A 15,793-nucleotide genomic window follows, 5' to 3' on the forward strand; every position below is an offset into this window, starting at 1 on the left:
TTTTCTCCACCCCTACCCCTTCACCCCCCGCCTTTTGGTATTGATGGGAAGGGGTGGTTTGGGTCGGATCTAGCGCGTCAGTCCTAGCCCTTCCAAGTGGTCCTCAGCTGCTCAAGTCTTCGGCCACCGCTCTTCCCCTCCTCGAGTCGGTGGAGACCCGGCCCGGCAGTCCCACCGCGTAAGGAGCGCGTAGGCAGCGTAGGTGGTGTCCCCCGGCCCCCTACACGCCGGGGGCCGCCGGACGCGGCGGGAGGATGTCTGCGCGCGCGGGGCGTGCGTCGCCCCCTGCCCCGCCCGCGCCCCCCCGCCACCCGGGGGGACCCCCGCACGCGGGGGAAGCCCCGCGCGGGGCTCCCGCCGCCCGCCCCAGTCCCTCCGCCTCCCGGAGGCCCGGGGCTGCCTCCTCGGGCCGCGCCGGGGCCGCCCCGCACTGCGCATGAGCGGGAGCCCGGCGAGCCCGTGAGAGGAGCCGCCGCCGCCGCCGCCGTCCATTCGCTGCGGAGCCGGAGGAGGAGGGGAGAGGCCTGGAGGACACCAACATGGTGAGGCACTGCGGCCGCCCGCCCCGCCGGCTGGGGGCCGGCGCAGCCGCGCACCCCCGCCCCAGCGCCCTCCGCCCCGCGGCGACCCCGCCGCCCTGAGCTTCGGCCTGCGGCCTCCGTCCCGCTCCCCGGCGGGGCTCTCCTCCCTGCCTCTCCCTTCCTCCTTCGCCCCTTCCCTCCCGGGCGCCGCCGCTACGCGAGAGCCGAGGAGGCGGAGCGGAGCCGGGCCTAGTCGGGAGCCCCGGGGAGTTTGGGACGCGGGGAGCGGCCCCCGGTGACTCTCGCTGGGCCCGACGCGGCGGGAGCAGGCGTTGGGGCGGGGGGAGGGGATGGGGCAACGGCCAGGTCCCTGCCCGGCCCGCACGCCGGCTCCATTGTGTCTGGCCGGGGACCGGGGTCAGGGGTTCCGGGTAGGAGGCTCCCCCCGCCCGGAGCCGGGGCTTCCCCCTCCGCCCCGCCGGGGAGAAGGGAAGACTTTCCCGGCGCTCCTCTCCTTCCTCCGCTCCGGTTCCAGCACCCTTCAAGTCTCAGGCAGTTTTGCTTGGGGCGGGGTAACAGCCCTCTTCTTTCTCCATCACCTCTCGCTCTGTCCCGTGCTCTTGGAAAATGGGAGTTTCACTGGCCAGTTGGTGGAGGTTATATTTACCTCTTCTGAGAACACGGGAGACCGCTGAGCTGGGGGGACGTGGGGGGAGGAGGGAAGTACGGAAGTGCAACCTGTTCTCATTTCATAAAATTAGGAGAAACAGACTTGCTACCTTTTGAGCACATATTTTGTTTCCTTGAGGTGGGAGGAGTAATTGCTTTATTATGCCAGTTAAAGACCATTTGTGATTTTTAAAAAACAGTTTGTCAAGTTAGTCCCCTCTGCCTTTTTGTTTGGAAAATGTCCTACAAGCTTCAAGACGTGGTGTTCAAGATATCTGTTTACAGTTTGGTAATAATGTACCTGACTCTTGGACTTTTTGTTTTTCAGAAGCGATGTTTGGCATTGTAGTCTGAGCATGAGTTGAATTCCATGCAGGTTACTGTATGAATAGACAGTAAAAGTGATATTATTGTCCTTTTGCTCATGGGGAACATAAAGGCCTCTTTGAGGAGGGTGTATGTGCTTCTGCTCCAGTGTCTTTGTTTTTGGTTGGTCTTATTTCTGCTGAATGACACTTAGCTCGTCTCAGCCTCCAACTTAGCAGAATTTTGGTGTCGTGTATGAATATGTGGTTTAGTTTACCATGTACTCAAGACCTAGGTTCTGCGGTAAGTTCCATGAAAGGTGACCATTTGTATTTGTAAGAAAACTTTGTCATAAAGTACTGGTTAACGTTTAGATTGATGTTACAGTGTTCAAAGCTGAGCAGGGCGGCTAAACAGTTTCCAATTTCTTAGGTATTTTGACGGTCATAGATGTTACTCCTAAAGTTTCCAGACGCTTGGCTTATAAGAGTAAGCTTGAAGTAATGAAATGTAATTCTCTGGTAAACACCCAGGGAGCCCATCGAAATGCGTTCTGTTCATAATAGCCTCCAATCACCATTATCCTCTGAAATCCAAGGTGTTGATAATGCTCATTACCTGTTCGTGAATTCAGGATTCACCTGATTCAAATGAGAGTTCAGCTTGTATTGGGACTTGTAAGCTTTTGTCCTTTTATTGCTATTGAAGTAGCTAGTTTTGCAACTTAGCCATAACTCATTTAATTACACTAGTAATGGGAAGATATTACTAATTTAAAACACTTTTTTGTGGCTGAACTCAGATCATGTCACCAGAATTGTCTTGGTATGCTTTTGTTAGTTTGGAAGCTAAATCACCATGGGCCCTAAAAGAATTTAGGCCATAAGAATTTTCTAGTTTTTCATTGTAAGTTTATTATACTTAGTTATTTCTTGATGTAATTTTGGGGCTAATGTTTCTCAGTGTATGTAACGCAGTCCATCTCTAGAGCACATGTTATATTGTCACTCTGGGATTCGGGGTCAGACTTAAATGATGGACTATCTGAATTTTTTTTTTTATATCTATTTTGTGTAAGAAAAAAATTTGTTCATTTAACCTACCTGACACCCACATAGAGGCCAAAAATAGCTCCAAAACTAGACAATATTTTGTTACTCCTGAAACTCTTTTTAAAAAGTGTTTGACTTCTGGTTTGTTTTCTTATTTGTAAGAGGACAGGATTCGATAAAGGTACGTTCAGCTAAAATGTTTGATTTTAATGATTCTTCTTATATGTGTGAGAAGTTGTAGACTGTGTAACCTACTAGATTTTTATAGACTCACAGCATCATGAAATTTTTTAGACCTGAAATATATCTTCAGAGATCATCTAATTGACTCCTCTTCCCTTTTACAGAAGAAGAAATTGAGGATCAAAGAGATTTTGAGGTTCAAGTTTGCAAAATTATTAATTGCAGAACTGAAACTAATTTTTCCTGGTTTTACTATTTTCCCCAGTACTTGTGGTACTTATAGTCTTAGCTCACATGAATTATAACAAAATGGTTGAAAATTGATTTGAAGTTAATTTATTCATTTAAACAGAGGAAAACCCAAGTGTTATTAATGAAAATGTTAAATAACAAAACTCAGATGAGTGGTTAGTGCTGTTAATTTACTGTTTTTAATGTTTTTTTTAAATGTGTGGACTTTGAAATTTAAGATTATATTTCAACAAATGTCAGAATTTGTAAGTCTAGGTTAATGTAGGCCTGTTCAAGGTTGTCTTCCTATTTCACATTGTTTTTCATATACATAAGTAGATTAAGGGAGGGCCTTAATTAATTTTAATAATTATTTCTTAAATGCCTACTGTATGCCAGACACTGTTCTGTGCACTGGGGATGTGGATACACACACATAGATACACAAACATATATATATATATATATTTTTTTTTTTTCCCCTTGAGATAAAAATCCCTGCCCTGATGAGGGTTGTATTTTAACGAGGGAGAGACAAGTAATAAGCATAGTATATGTATTTTTTCTTCCTTACTGTGTTAGAAAGTGTAAAGTGCTTTGGGAGAAAAGCAGTGTTGGGTGGGGGGAATTGGGAGTGTTGGGGCACAGTAGAATTGGGGGTGCAAAATGATTTTTGCACCACTGATGAAGTAGATTTTGAGCTGACTGGGAGATGAAGGAGTAAGGCACCCAGAAATGTGGTCAGTGAGTTTGAGGAACAGTGAGTCCAGTGTGGCTGGAGCATTGTGGTTGGGGGAGAGGGGCATGTTGGGCATTGGAGCAGATGAGGTCTGAGTGGTAAGGAGTGGAGACGGGCATGGGTGGGCATTGGAAGGATGTTGTGTTTTTACTCCAAGAGAAATGGGAAGCCAGTGAAGGATTCTGAATGGTATGATAGACCTTGCTTCTACTGTCTCATAGTGTCCTGTTACAGTTACAAATAATTATGTCCCAAGCAGTTTTTAAAGACAAGAAGAAATGCAGCTTCTGTGTGTAGAGTTTTGAATTCTGAGTAAGGTGACTGCCCAATATTTAATAAATACTAGTTGAACATCAAGTTTACCTAACCATGCTAGTTAATAAAAACAGCAGAGTTCAATCTTTTTTGTAGATTGTTTTTGAGTATGTAGTAGTTGGCATGTCATTTAATGACTATGCAAAAAAAAACTGGGCCTTTGGGGAGAAGGAAGGACATTAGTGTTTATTGAGAACATACCCTCTGCTAGTCAAACAACTCACAGCAGTTTTTTATCTCCATTCCAATTTGTGAGATAGATATTGCTACCTCCTTGTATCATGTCTGAAAAAGGACGTTCAGCGTTTCTAAAGAGATGACCAAGGTAAAGAGCTAGTATGTGAGAGAGCAGGGATTAGAATCCTGGTCTCTGGTTACACACTTCATCTACCCCTCCTCTTTTTTTTTTTTTAAACCCTGCAAGCAGCCTTTCCGTATGAGTGTGGAATTTTTTATTGATTTCACTCTGGTTTCTTCCTTACATTGAATAGTGACCTAGTTGTTTCCATATCAAATCAGATGATCTGATGTAAACACTTAAGTACTTGAAAAATTAGAACTCTTTTGGTACATATGGTAAAAAAGTTGAAAGTACAATTAACTCATGGTGGTGGGACTTTTTTTTTAAGTTTTAAAAGAGCTGAGCTTGTTTGTGTCAAGTGGCTTTTTGATTATGATTTCATAGGTTGAGTCAAGCATAATGAAAATCTGTGAGAAAGCCCCCTTTTAAACTTGAGTGTGTGTTGCTCAAGTTGTGATAGTATTAGCCATGACATTTGATGATGAGAGATAGTTCCAAATAGGATTCAATTGCTTTGTGGACACAAACAAGCTCTTGAATAACCTGCTGACTATCTAGTTTACCTAGTCACTTTAGATGTATATCCCCACCTAAGAAAAAGCCAGAACAAATGGGAAAATGCCACTGAAGTATCTTTCTTCATTTTGTTGAATCCATTTTATATAATTAGTACCCAGTAAAATTGAGTGAACTCCAGGAGTTGGTGATGGACAGGGAGGCCTGGCGTGCTGCAATTCATGGGGTCGCAAAGACTCGGACACGACTGAGCAACTGAACTGAAAAGTGATTAGACTGCTTATTTGCATTGTAAAATTTTAAGAGAGATTTTACTTTTAAACAGTTTTTGGCTAAAGAATTCTATTGCAATCCACTTTCAAATCCCTTAACACTGAATAGTGTTCAGCAACAGAGTTTAAGTTGAAGTACATGGCCTATTCCTTTGTAATATTAAGATATTTGTATTTCAGCAAACATTCAGAGCACTGATTTATTATTCGAGGATTTTAATATTTCTAGGTTTAGGAATTGAGTAGACACCAAATTTTAGAATTAGGAGATTTAGTTTTTCAAGGATCATTTATTCTCTTTGTGAAACAAATATCCATGATGGTTGAATGCTAGTCATTATTATAACTTGTTTAACTGTGAGACTTTAAAAATCTCATTTAATTCTTTGTTGTTTTGTTTTTACCTTACTATTTTTTTTGTTACTATGAGATTTTATTAGAAAAGATGTTTTTGGGGAGAAAGAGCAAATTTAAATTAGCTGCCTTGCCTGCTTGTTAGATGTTCAGGCTTTAAGTTTGAGATATGAGTTGAAATATGACTAACACAAGTACTTTAAGGAGGTTATTTCTGTCCTATTATCAAAGGTAATCAGGAATTTTAGCAAAAATAATTTTTTAATAGTCAGAACAGTCTTCTCTAAACCAGAATCAAAACATTTATTGATTTACAGTGGTAGGCATCTTTTGAAAAATAATTCTGAGGATGGGAAGGAGAAAAATACTTTAAACTTTCACCAAGGGAACGTTTTTTTTAAAACCTTTGAGGAAAATCCTTTAATAACATACAAAACCAGTCTGGATCTTACAAGTGTACTTCTGAAATATTTTTTCAGATGAATTGCCATTATATAAAACATCATTAGGTACAGTGATTACAATAGTATAGTACGCTATTCCACTTTTGACTTAGAGCTAGTGCAGCATCTCTCTAAGAAGAGCTCATTTTAACTGTCATTCCAAGTGCAGGAAGTACACAGATGAATGATGAGAGCCACAGGCCTTAAGTAACTGTTCTAAACTGCAGGTTATAATTTATGTGAATACTGAGGCCTTGGGGTTTTGTTTTGCTTAATATTTGAAATTGTACACATTTGATTATATTTTCTGGCTATAATCTGTACATGTTTTGTTTCTTCTCTGAGTTTCGAACTTGCTAATTGGAAAAGGGAACCCTGACTTTCCCTAATTTTCCCCTTTGTATAGTTAAAGCTATAGATTGTGGCCATGTTTTTTAAAATAGACTATGACAGGACAGTAAACACATTTTTCTTAGAAATAGTCTATCCACCTCTTCTCCCCTATCCCTCTTCCCCAAAAAACCTAAAAGGAAGTTCTACTCCTAAATTAGTCTTTTGGTTAGTAAGGGAATGCTTAATATGCAATTTTTGGGCAGAATGAAAATTTTATACATTAGAAAGGAAAAAGGCCAGTTGATTAGTTATTTAACTTTCCATAAAAATAGGTGAAGAAATATTGCTCACAGTTCCCCTCTCCCCACAGTGCACACAGTAACTGCTCAGTGGTTGCACTTTTGCCCTTTTTGTTTTCTCTCTCACTTGACAACAGTGTAAAATAAATGGAAAAACTGCATGCCTTGAAGCTAGGCACCAAGGTTTCATTTCTGGTTCTGCTACGTTTTGGGTAAGTCTGTCTTTAGATAAAAGGAGCTCTGAAGCTTGATCTCCACATTGGTTAAAAAAAAAAAAAAAGAATCAGTGATAGGCAGTTGGACAATTAATTATTTAACAATTGAATATCTAGCACAGAGTTGGCACACAGTAGGAGCTCAAATGTTAGCTTTCACTTTTCTGATTATGGTAGTTATTCTTTATTACTATCTTACTTACATAAAGTTATTTTTTTCTCTGGAGTATATTCTTTGTGGACTTGTAGGGAGTCCTTACTGTGTTCTGGTTACAGTTCTAAGAGTTTAACTTGAATTAGTTCAGATAACCTTCACACCCTGTTTATAAATGAAGAAACTGAAGCACAAAGATATTATTAAGTAATGATCCTAAAGTCACACAGCAATTAAGAGGCACAGGTGGGATTAAAATCCTACCAGTCTTGATTTGACAGTCTGCATTCTTTGCCTCTCTGTTGCAGGTAGAAGGGAAGAGAATTTTAGTGACTCCTACCTGGATTCTTAGCCTGGCTTTCTGATAGAACTTTGCCCCTAGGTGAAAGTCTTCTCTGGGAATAGAAAGTAGTCTGGTTAGTTGAATTGATTTTTCTTGTACTTTTGATTTCAGACCTGCAATCTGTGAGAAGGCCTTTTTATAGATGAGTGGTTTGGGATGTTGGTAACATTTGGCTATATCTGCTGGATACTATGTATCATATATAGAAAGTATGATTTTCTGGACTTAAACCAGCTCTTTTAAATTTCAGATGAAGTTAAACTGTTAATTACATGGTAAACACATGAGAACCACATCCAGAGCTTTTAATGAAAATTATGGGTGATCATTACAGTGTTTGAATTTTTAAAACATTGTCTTTTGTGAGGTAAGACTCATCAAATCCTGAGATAACTAGAATTGAGTTAGAAAACTAATTCTTTTAAAAATATAAAGGCCTTGGTGTCTGTCTTATTGGAGTTTAGACTGAATTTGAAACTTAAAGGATGCGAGATTGAAATTTAAGGGTGAGATTCTATTCAGAATAATAGAAATAATAAAATCTTAATTTTTTGTTTTAAAAATGCCACCCGTTAAAATTATTTTATTTTGAAATTGTTACCTAGAAAATAAATTTCCATGGTCAGTGTTTTTCTTGATGGAAGTACTTTTGTAACTTTATTATCATTTTTTGTTTTAGAGCTTTTTTGAGTCCCTATTCTTCTATCGCAATAGACTGTTAAGTTCATTCACTTTGCTGTATACTTGGCTATGTCCAAAGTATTTGTCTGATTTTTTTTCCCCCCAGATAAACTGTTATTTTAAATGTAAATTCCAAAGTTCTTGAGTAGAAAAAAAAATCGCAAACATCTGCTAGATTTAAGTATTAAACAATATATACTGATAACCACATTTTTTTAATTTTGGAAAGATGAGTAAGTAGATGCTTTTTACTGTTCAGATTACAGTATTTCTAACTTCAGTAATCTTTGATATAATTGTTATTAGCTTTCTATTACACGACACAGTGTTTCTCTTTTTCTCCCTCCCTCTGTTCCTTCCTCTCTCTTTCCCCTTTGTTTTGCTAGAATTAGAAATAATTAGGGTCAGTTCAGTTCAGTTGCTTAGTCATGTCCAACTCTTTGTGACCCCATGGACTGCAGCACGCCAGGCTTCCCTGTCCATCACCAACTCCCAGAGCCTAGTCAAACTCATGTCCATCACGTTGGTAATGCCATCCAATCATCTCATCCTCTGTTGTCTCCTCTTCCTGCCTTCAATCTTTCCCAGCATCAGGGTCTTTTCCAGTGAGTTGGTTCTTTGCATCAGGTGGTCAAAGTATTAGAGTTTCAGCTTCAGCATCAGTCCTTCCAATGAATATTCAGGACTGATTTCCTTTAGGATGGACTGGTTGTATCTCCTTGCAGTCCAAGGGTCTCTCAAGAGTCTTCTCCAACACCACAGTGCAAAAGCATCAATTCTTTGGTGCTAAGTTTTCTTTATAGTCTAACTCTTACATCCGTACATGACCACTGGAAAAACCATAGCTTTGACTAGACGGACGTTAGTTGGTAAAGTAATGTCTCTGCTTTTTATATGCTGCCTAGGTTGGTCATAGATTTTTTCCCAAGGAGCATCTTTTAATTTCATGGCTGCAGTCACCCATCTGCAGTGATTTTGGTGCCCAAAAAAATACAGTCTGCCACTGTTTCCGTTGTTTCCCCATTTTTTTGCCATGAAGTGATGGGACCAGATACCATAATAATTAGGGTATATTCTGTATTTTATACATTTTACATACTTTGCCAATATTGAATTTCCTGAAAATTTGATAATCTCTAGATAGTTTTCACACTTGAGTCCTAAGGATTGTATTGCTTAATCGTGTTAAATGACCACCCTAGTTTGTTCCTTTTAAGTAAGTCTTAAATAGCATGTACTACATTTGAGTGCTGAATCATTGTAGTTGTCGTATGTTTTTGCTCTTAGGAAGATACCCATTGGGTTTATAGTAGAAATAGAGACACTCCATCTGGTTTTTCTTCCACCTCAGTTTTCTGTCCACTTTCTCATCCCTTATAAAATACTTCTTTGCTGTCTGAATACCCTTTTCCTCTTTCTCAAGGTGATAGAAATTTAAACCTTTGATCTGTACTCTCAAAATCAGAACTCCTTGCCTGGTGCCCCCTTGTGGCCTGGGCAAAGGGGATAGGTGTGTTGTAGCTCTCCTAAATAGGCTTGGGGAAAGGGTGGATCTGTGTAGCCCACTCCAGCTTCCTCTAGGTAGCCTTTGGGACTACAGAGTTGAGTACATGCTCCCTAGTAAGAGAGCAGGTGGGAAGATTTATTCTAGGCACAGAGAGCTGACAGAGGAAAGGTCAGAGTGCATTAAGAGTACAAGAAAAGGGAGGGTGCTCGTCAGACTTTGCACAATGGAATTGCTCATCACGACTTGGTCTAGCAGAAATTCGTACTGTCGGTTCTCAGTGAGGTATCGGTTCTTAGTGAGGTATCACTCATTAGCCTCTGTGGTGTTGGAAATGGGTAGCTGCAGCCCTTTTTCTTAAAATATATTGCCCCATATACTGGAAATTTAAACCCATTAAAATAATTTCTTTTTGCATACATTACTTATACTTTTATTTCAAGTAAGATATGAAATGGAGTTAATTCACTTAGATAATTGTTAGTTTTTATGGATAGGACTGTTTTTATCTTTGTCCCCCCAATTTTCTAATATCTTGCTTTCTGACAAAGTCATTAGTACAGTGAACAACTTTTTGACTGGCAGAAGTGACTTAAGCTGTGTTTTTCCTCCCTCTCTTCAAAACTCATTCAAGCCTCAGGAAATAACATGGGATTTAATACTGTATGATACACCCCTGCCGCGCCCCCAATAGTCTTGATTGCTTTGCTGCCTCTTACCTTTTAGGAAAATGGAAATGTTTAATTAAAAAGTTATTTCTAGATCGTGGCCTGTAATTGTTACCCTTCTAGGTTAATCTCCAGCACTCTGTGCAGCATTATACAGTGGTCAGCGATGATCATAGTGACCCTCAGGTACTACCCTGTTCTTCAAAGGATTAAAACATGCTACATCTTGTAGACACTGTATCACTCACATGTATTCTATCTCTTAGAAAGGATATATTCATTTTAGAAACAGCTTTCAGTAGCAAAAGTTGAAATCAGAGTGGTTTCCTTTCATTTCAACAGTATATTAAGACAGGTATCTTCCTTGTCATTTGATTTCATTGTGGGTTTGTTGCAATTGAATAACATCTTTAGATACTTTTCAAGTTGGGACTCCTAGACATTTGAGAGATGTGTCAAATAATGGGATATGAGTTATATGGTGTCCAGAAGTGGTAGATTTATTTATGAAATAACAGGAGGCTAGTAAATTTATAGTTTCTCAATTTTAATGGAGAACAGAGGTTGAGATTTTAATGTGTAATCCTAAGCAATAACACATTTACAGAGAGAGAAGAGTATGGCTGACAGATTAGACTCCAGGGTATTAAAGATGGGGTTGGTTTTCATATTTGATTTTTGCATAGCCTTATTTTTACTCTGTGAAAGGTGGAAATATTTATATCTTCATTAGTCTTTTTCCTGAAAACCTCAAAAGGTTTATAAATATGTACAGCAAGCAGTGTGGTTTATAGAAAGATTAGTAAAACTCAGATTGATGAGATCTTTCTGTTCTTGACCCATTTCTACTAATAACCTGGGTGATTTTCTTTTAACAAATTCCTTAACATTTGGGGTCTGTTCTCTCATCTGTATAATCAGGGGATTGAGGTTTGTGATCTGTCTGTCTGGGCCAGATCAAAAATGCTTGGGTTCTCAGATGTGTTGCTTAAACCACAGAACACTGTATCTATTAATGTGTGTCCTACTCACATGGTTTTTTCTCTTCATTGGCAATAATAGCTCAGGAAGAACCCAAGTCTTTTGCTGAGAGATGGTATTAGGACTTGCGAGAGGGAAGAGTAATAGCAGGGAGGCTGAAATTACGCAGGAGACAGCTTGCATGAGGAGACGAAGAATGTGGCCCTTGAAACTGGGAGAGAGTGGAGGGCCTAACTGCCCTACTTTATTTTGCTTAGGACTCAGGGCAGATGAGAAATGAGTATGTGTCAGCACAAGGCCAGTGAGAGAAGGTTATTCCAGTAGAGTCTGGCTAGAGAGAATGTCTGCTCGGCTCAGGCCAAGAGAAAGGTAATTTCTTTCATGGTGAAAGAAGGAGAATTCTATTAAAGATGACCTTGTTTGGGAGGATGCCGGGTACTTGTTCATATTTCACTGCTACTGGTTTGATTGAAAATATGAGGAAATTCTATTGATAGTTATCTTGATTCCTGACCCCTGTAAGGAGAAATGTAGAGTACCTCATATTCTGTTGCTTGTCACTTTTGGTAAAAAATAGCAAGAAAACCGGGGTTGGGGGGGTGAATAGGGTGGGTGGTGGTGAGGCTGGGGAGAATTGTACCCCATATCCTTTACAATGTGTTTTAGGACTGCAACAAATATCTGTTAATCTCATTGTTCCTCAGGGTCACTTGAATGTTCTGACTGGCTTAAATAATGTCATCTTCCCCACCACTCCTTAAGCATCCCTTGGAGCTTTGTGCTTGGTTAAGGTTTTGAGAGTTAGCTCTGCTTCCCTCCTAGAGCCTTTATACATGCTCACAGGACCCACTTTTAGGAGAAATGCAGGGTGGGTAAACTTCTTTTGCCTCTGTCCTAGTTTCTTTTCCAGAATGACAGTGAGTTTGTGTTTTAGATTTTTAAAAAATTTGCTGTATTAATAGATCAAAACATTAAGCTAAATGTTTTATTATTTTATGAGGCACGTGTATTGCTAAAAATGATTTAGTAAAAAAAAAAAAGATTTAGTCAGCAGTATAGAAATACTTAGTCTTTTGTGATGTTACAGAGTTTCAGTTTATTTTTTGGTTTCAATAGAACAAGTTGAAATCATCGCAGAAGGATAAAGTTCGTCAGTTTATGATCTTCACACAATCTAGTGAAAAAACAGCAGTAAGTTGTCTGTCTCAAAATGACTGGAAGTTAGATGTTGCAACAGACAATTTTTTTCAAAATCCTGAACTTTATATACGAGAGAGTGTAAAAGGATCATTGGACAGGAAGAAGTTAGAACAACTATACAGTAGATACAAAGGTGAGTGTTTGTGATTTTAAATATTTTGAACCAGGTTTTCCAGAGTTACATGCTTCTTGTGAGAAATCAGATAGTACAGAGGACATTAATCGGGTAGATGTGTCTAACAGAGCTCTTTAGATCTTAGAATTAATTTAAGAAATCTGAAAAATTATTTCCCTCTTTTCACTAAAATTTCTTCTTAGTGTCTTTATTTCCTTCCCCTTTATTTGCCTCCTCTTTTCCTCCTCTGTTACCCAGTTTGAGAATGGGGACTGGGGAGACTAGGTTTCTTCCCCTCATTTTTGTAAAACTCAGCTGAGCCAATTTTAAGGAAACCTGTCTAATAATTTTAATAACTTTTAAATAATTATAAAGTAATATATACTTGTAAAAAGTTAAACAATACATAATAGATTGAATAAAGAAAAAGTAAACAGTTTCTGTGTCTTTTATTTATTTATTCTCCTGAGAGAACCAATATTTAATAGCCTGGTGTTCAACTTTCTGTGTCTTTTATGCAGAAATATGTGTGTATATATATATATATAGAATTATTTCAAAGTTTTTCCAGAGGTGGGGTTATATTGATATTTTAAGCATAGCTCTTGCCCCAAAGTCAAAAGATGTGCACAATTTTGTTTTGACAAAGTGTATGAGTACTTCTTTCTTCTTGTATTTGTATCTAAATTTTTGCTTTCTGAAAAGTAAATTTTGATAGTTGGGGGTTTTCTTTGATTTGAATAGCAGATGTTTGTCTTGTGATTAGAATTGAATCACACAGTTTGGTTTTTCTGATGTTCTCTAAGAAGTGATTTCTATAGTGAAATTAAACTTCAAGGAGAAAAGAATTTCTGTATATAATACTGTTTAGAGTGCCTTTGTAAAATGTGGATATGTTCAGTAAAAATCCTTTTTTCCCTGTATAGGAATGTCAGATTTTCTGGTGGTGTGTAAGTATGGGACTCTTTTCATATGAATAAACGAGACTTTAAAAAACCCAGGTCCTATCTAGTGCCTATCTTGCTGTTTAAAGAATGCTGTTTCAGGGGTAAAGTGGCTTTAAATATTATGGGGGAAAATAACGGTTAAAACAGTATTTCTTCATATTTTTGGTCTGTTGTGATCATTTTAAAATATGGAACAGAAAGCATTCCTTTTCTCAGTTTTAGGAATAGCATAGAAAGTATGGCACTAATTTCATATTGTACTGGTGTTTTTAAAGATCCTCAAGATGAAAATAAAATTGGAATAGATGGTATACAGCAGTTCTGTGATGACCTGGCCCTCGATCCAGCCAGCATCAGTGTGTTGATCATCGCGTGGAAGTTCAGAGCAGCAACACAGTGCGAGTTCTCCAAACAGGAGTTCATGGATGGCATGACAGAATTAGGGTGCGTGTATGATCTTCATATGAAATTAGGTGGAGCTGGTCTGTGCCCCAGACGTTGCTGTAAATAGAAATGGGTTAATATGCTAGTTCCTTCCCATGTCAAGTTACCTGTGTAGTTAGTACAACCTGTTCTGTTCTGTTTGCTTTATGCTTTTATCATTTGTTTCTAAGGGAGGTTCACTAGTATTAAAATTCCTATGCTTTAATATTTTATGTGGGTAAGTGAAGTGAGCAAGTTTTAAGTTATTTCCTAATGTGAGGTGGTGAACTCTGAATTTGTAAACAAGCTCCTAGAATTTAAAAATCTTGGAAGTTACTAATTACTTTTTGTTCTACACAAACTTTGACAACCGATTAGCTAAATGTCTTGTTATAAATAGATTGAAAAGTCATAGGTAGAGGTTTTACTTGTTATAAATAGATTGAAAAGTCATAGGTAGAGGTTTTACCTGTGGCCACTAGTTGGCTACATTTAATGAGGCTCTGAAAGTATTCAGTCTGTGATCAGTGACAGGCTGTCCTTACTGTTTTTAGTGAGTGCTTTTGAATAATAAAAGCTGAACATTTGTTAAACATTCATTTCAGGATCTAGCTAAGTAAGTACTTCACTTACCACTTCACAACAGCTTTGTGATTGTAGTAGTGGTTATACCTGCATTTTAGAGATGAGGAAATAGAAGTAGAGAGAAACTAGAGAGTTAGGTAGTATGAAAGCCAGGATTTGAATTCAGGCATTCTGATTCTTGAGAGCCTGAAGGACATTGTAATCATTCAGGGTCCAGACTGGACACACAAACCATACCAGCGACTTGAACAGGGTAGATTTTAGAAATTGTTATATTGTATAAATGAGGTAAAAGAAAATTCTAAGTATAACAAAGGTGGCAACTGTAAGAAGCTGTCACCACCCCTGGAGCTGAGGGGAGGAAACAAGGAACACACCTGGAAGCTTAAGAGGATCCCCACAAGGCTAAGATTCTGACCCCAGAAGACTGCCTGGCTGCTTCTGGAGCGTGCTGCCTGCTGCTCTGATGGAGAAGAGGCTGGCTCTGAGGGTCACTTTCTGCAGAGCCACGCAGGTTGCCACCACTGGTGAACACTGCTAGGACCTCCCAGTACACTGAAACCCTCCTCTCTGCAGAAAACAGACTGGGCTAAGAAAAATTCCTTCCTCTGCTTCCAGCCTTTCATTGCCCTCTATTGGTAGAACTTAGTGGTGAGCCAGCTGATGAGAAAAAAAATGAAGTCTCACAATTTGTAGTCCACTGCAAACAGTCACAAAGTAGGGCAAAGAAGGGTGAGTTTAAAGCTAAGAAACAGTAAATTAATATCTGGTCTCGACACTGTGTTTTATAGCCAAAGCCAGCCTTATCTTGAACTTGCTGGAGTTTTCTATACTAGGACCGGTTTCACTGGAACTCTTTTTTTCCCTCATTTAAAAGTGAGTTCATGTAAAATGTAATGAACTTCCAAAGCAGGATTTTAATTTCCAACTAGTAATCTGGGAGGTGTTACAAAGACCATGAACGGGAAACAAAAGCAAAAATGATTTGAAGGAAAAAAAGTATAGTGATTGGTTTGTGGAAATCTATAACAGAAGATTTCTACCTTAAGGAAAGTAGGACTTAGTACTTGAACCCATTTAAGCTCCTTGGAAATTGAATGGTTTCAGATATAGAAAAAAGCTTAATACTGATTTGAGATAACTTCAGTTGGAGATGGTACTTTGAATATAATGAAAAGTTTTCAAGAGGAATGTGTTTCCTCACCTAGCCAAATTTGTTTGGAAGCTAGACCTGTGGTTTGTTACCATGTAAGGAATACTACTACAGTTTTAAACTGATGATTGCAAAGCTGATTGCTATACATTCTCATCTGTTCACTACAGTTGACTTCTACCATTTGGGTGTATTGACTGTCCCATGAATATATAATTAAAAGTCATAGCCCATTTCTCTTAAAAATAGTGATTATTGCTAACCTTTAATCACTCCAGAACTTTTCTTCT

The 15,793-nt window shown here is 39.1% G+C and overlaps 1 protein-coding gene across 4 annotated transcripts in view; it reads left to right on the forward strand.

Annotated features, from left to right (window-relative positions):
- The first annotated feature begins 444 nt into the window (after positions 1-444).
- Positions 445-15,793, forward strand: part of DCUN1D1 (defective in cullin neddylation 1 domain containing 1) — a 30,721-nt gene continuing 15,372 nt past the window's right edge. Inside the window, exons 1-4 of one of the 4 annotated variants that reach the window (XM_052647895.1) lie at positions 2,645-2,729; positions 10,223-10,285; positions 12,197-12,413; positions 13,618-13,786. In XM_052647895.1, the coding sequence (XP_052503855.1) occupies positions 12,239-12,413; positions 13,618-13,786 (344 nt within the window). In that variant the 5' untranslated portion in view covers positions 2,645-2,729; positions 10,223-10,285; positions 12,197-12,238. Of the gene's footprint in view, positions 543-1,598; positions 1,800-2,644; positions 2,730-10,222; positions 10,286-11,402; positions 11,450-11,784; positions 11,949-12,196; positions 12,414-13,617; positions 13,787-15,793 lie in introns of those variants that run through there. The other 3 variants (XM_052647812.1, XM_052647727.1, XM_052647639.1) reach the window with 3 other exon arrangements.

Source organism: Budorcas taxicolor, chromosome 1, assembly GCF_023091745.1.
Source record: "Budorcas taxicolor isolate Tak-1 chromosome 1, Takin1.1, whole genome shotgun sequence".
In the NCBI taxonomy this organism is placed as follows: Eukaryota; Metazoa; Chordata; class Mammalia; order Artiodactyla; family Bovidae; genus Budorcas; species Budorcas taxicolor.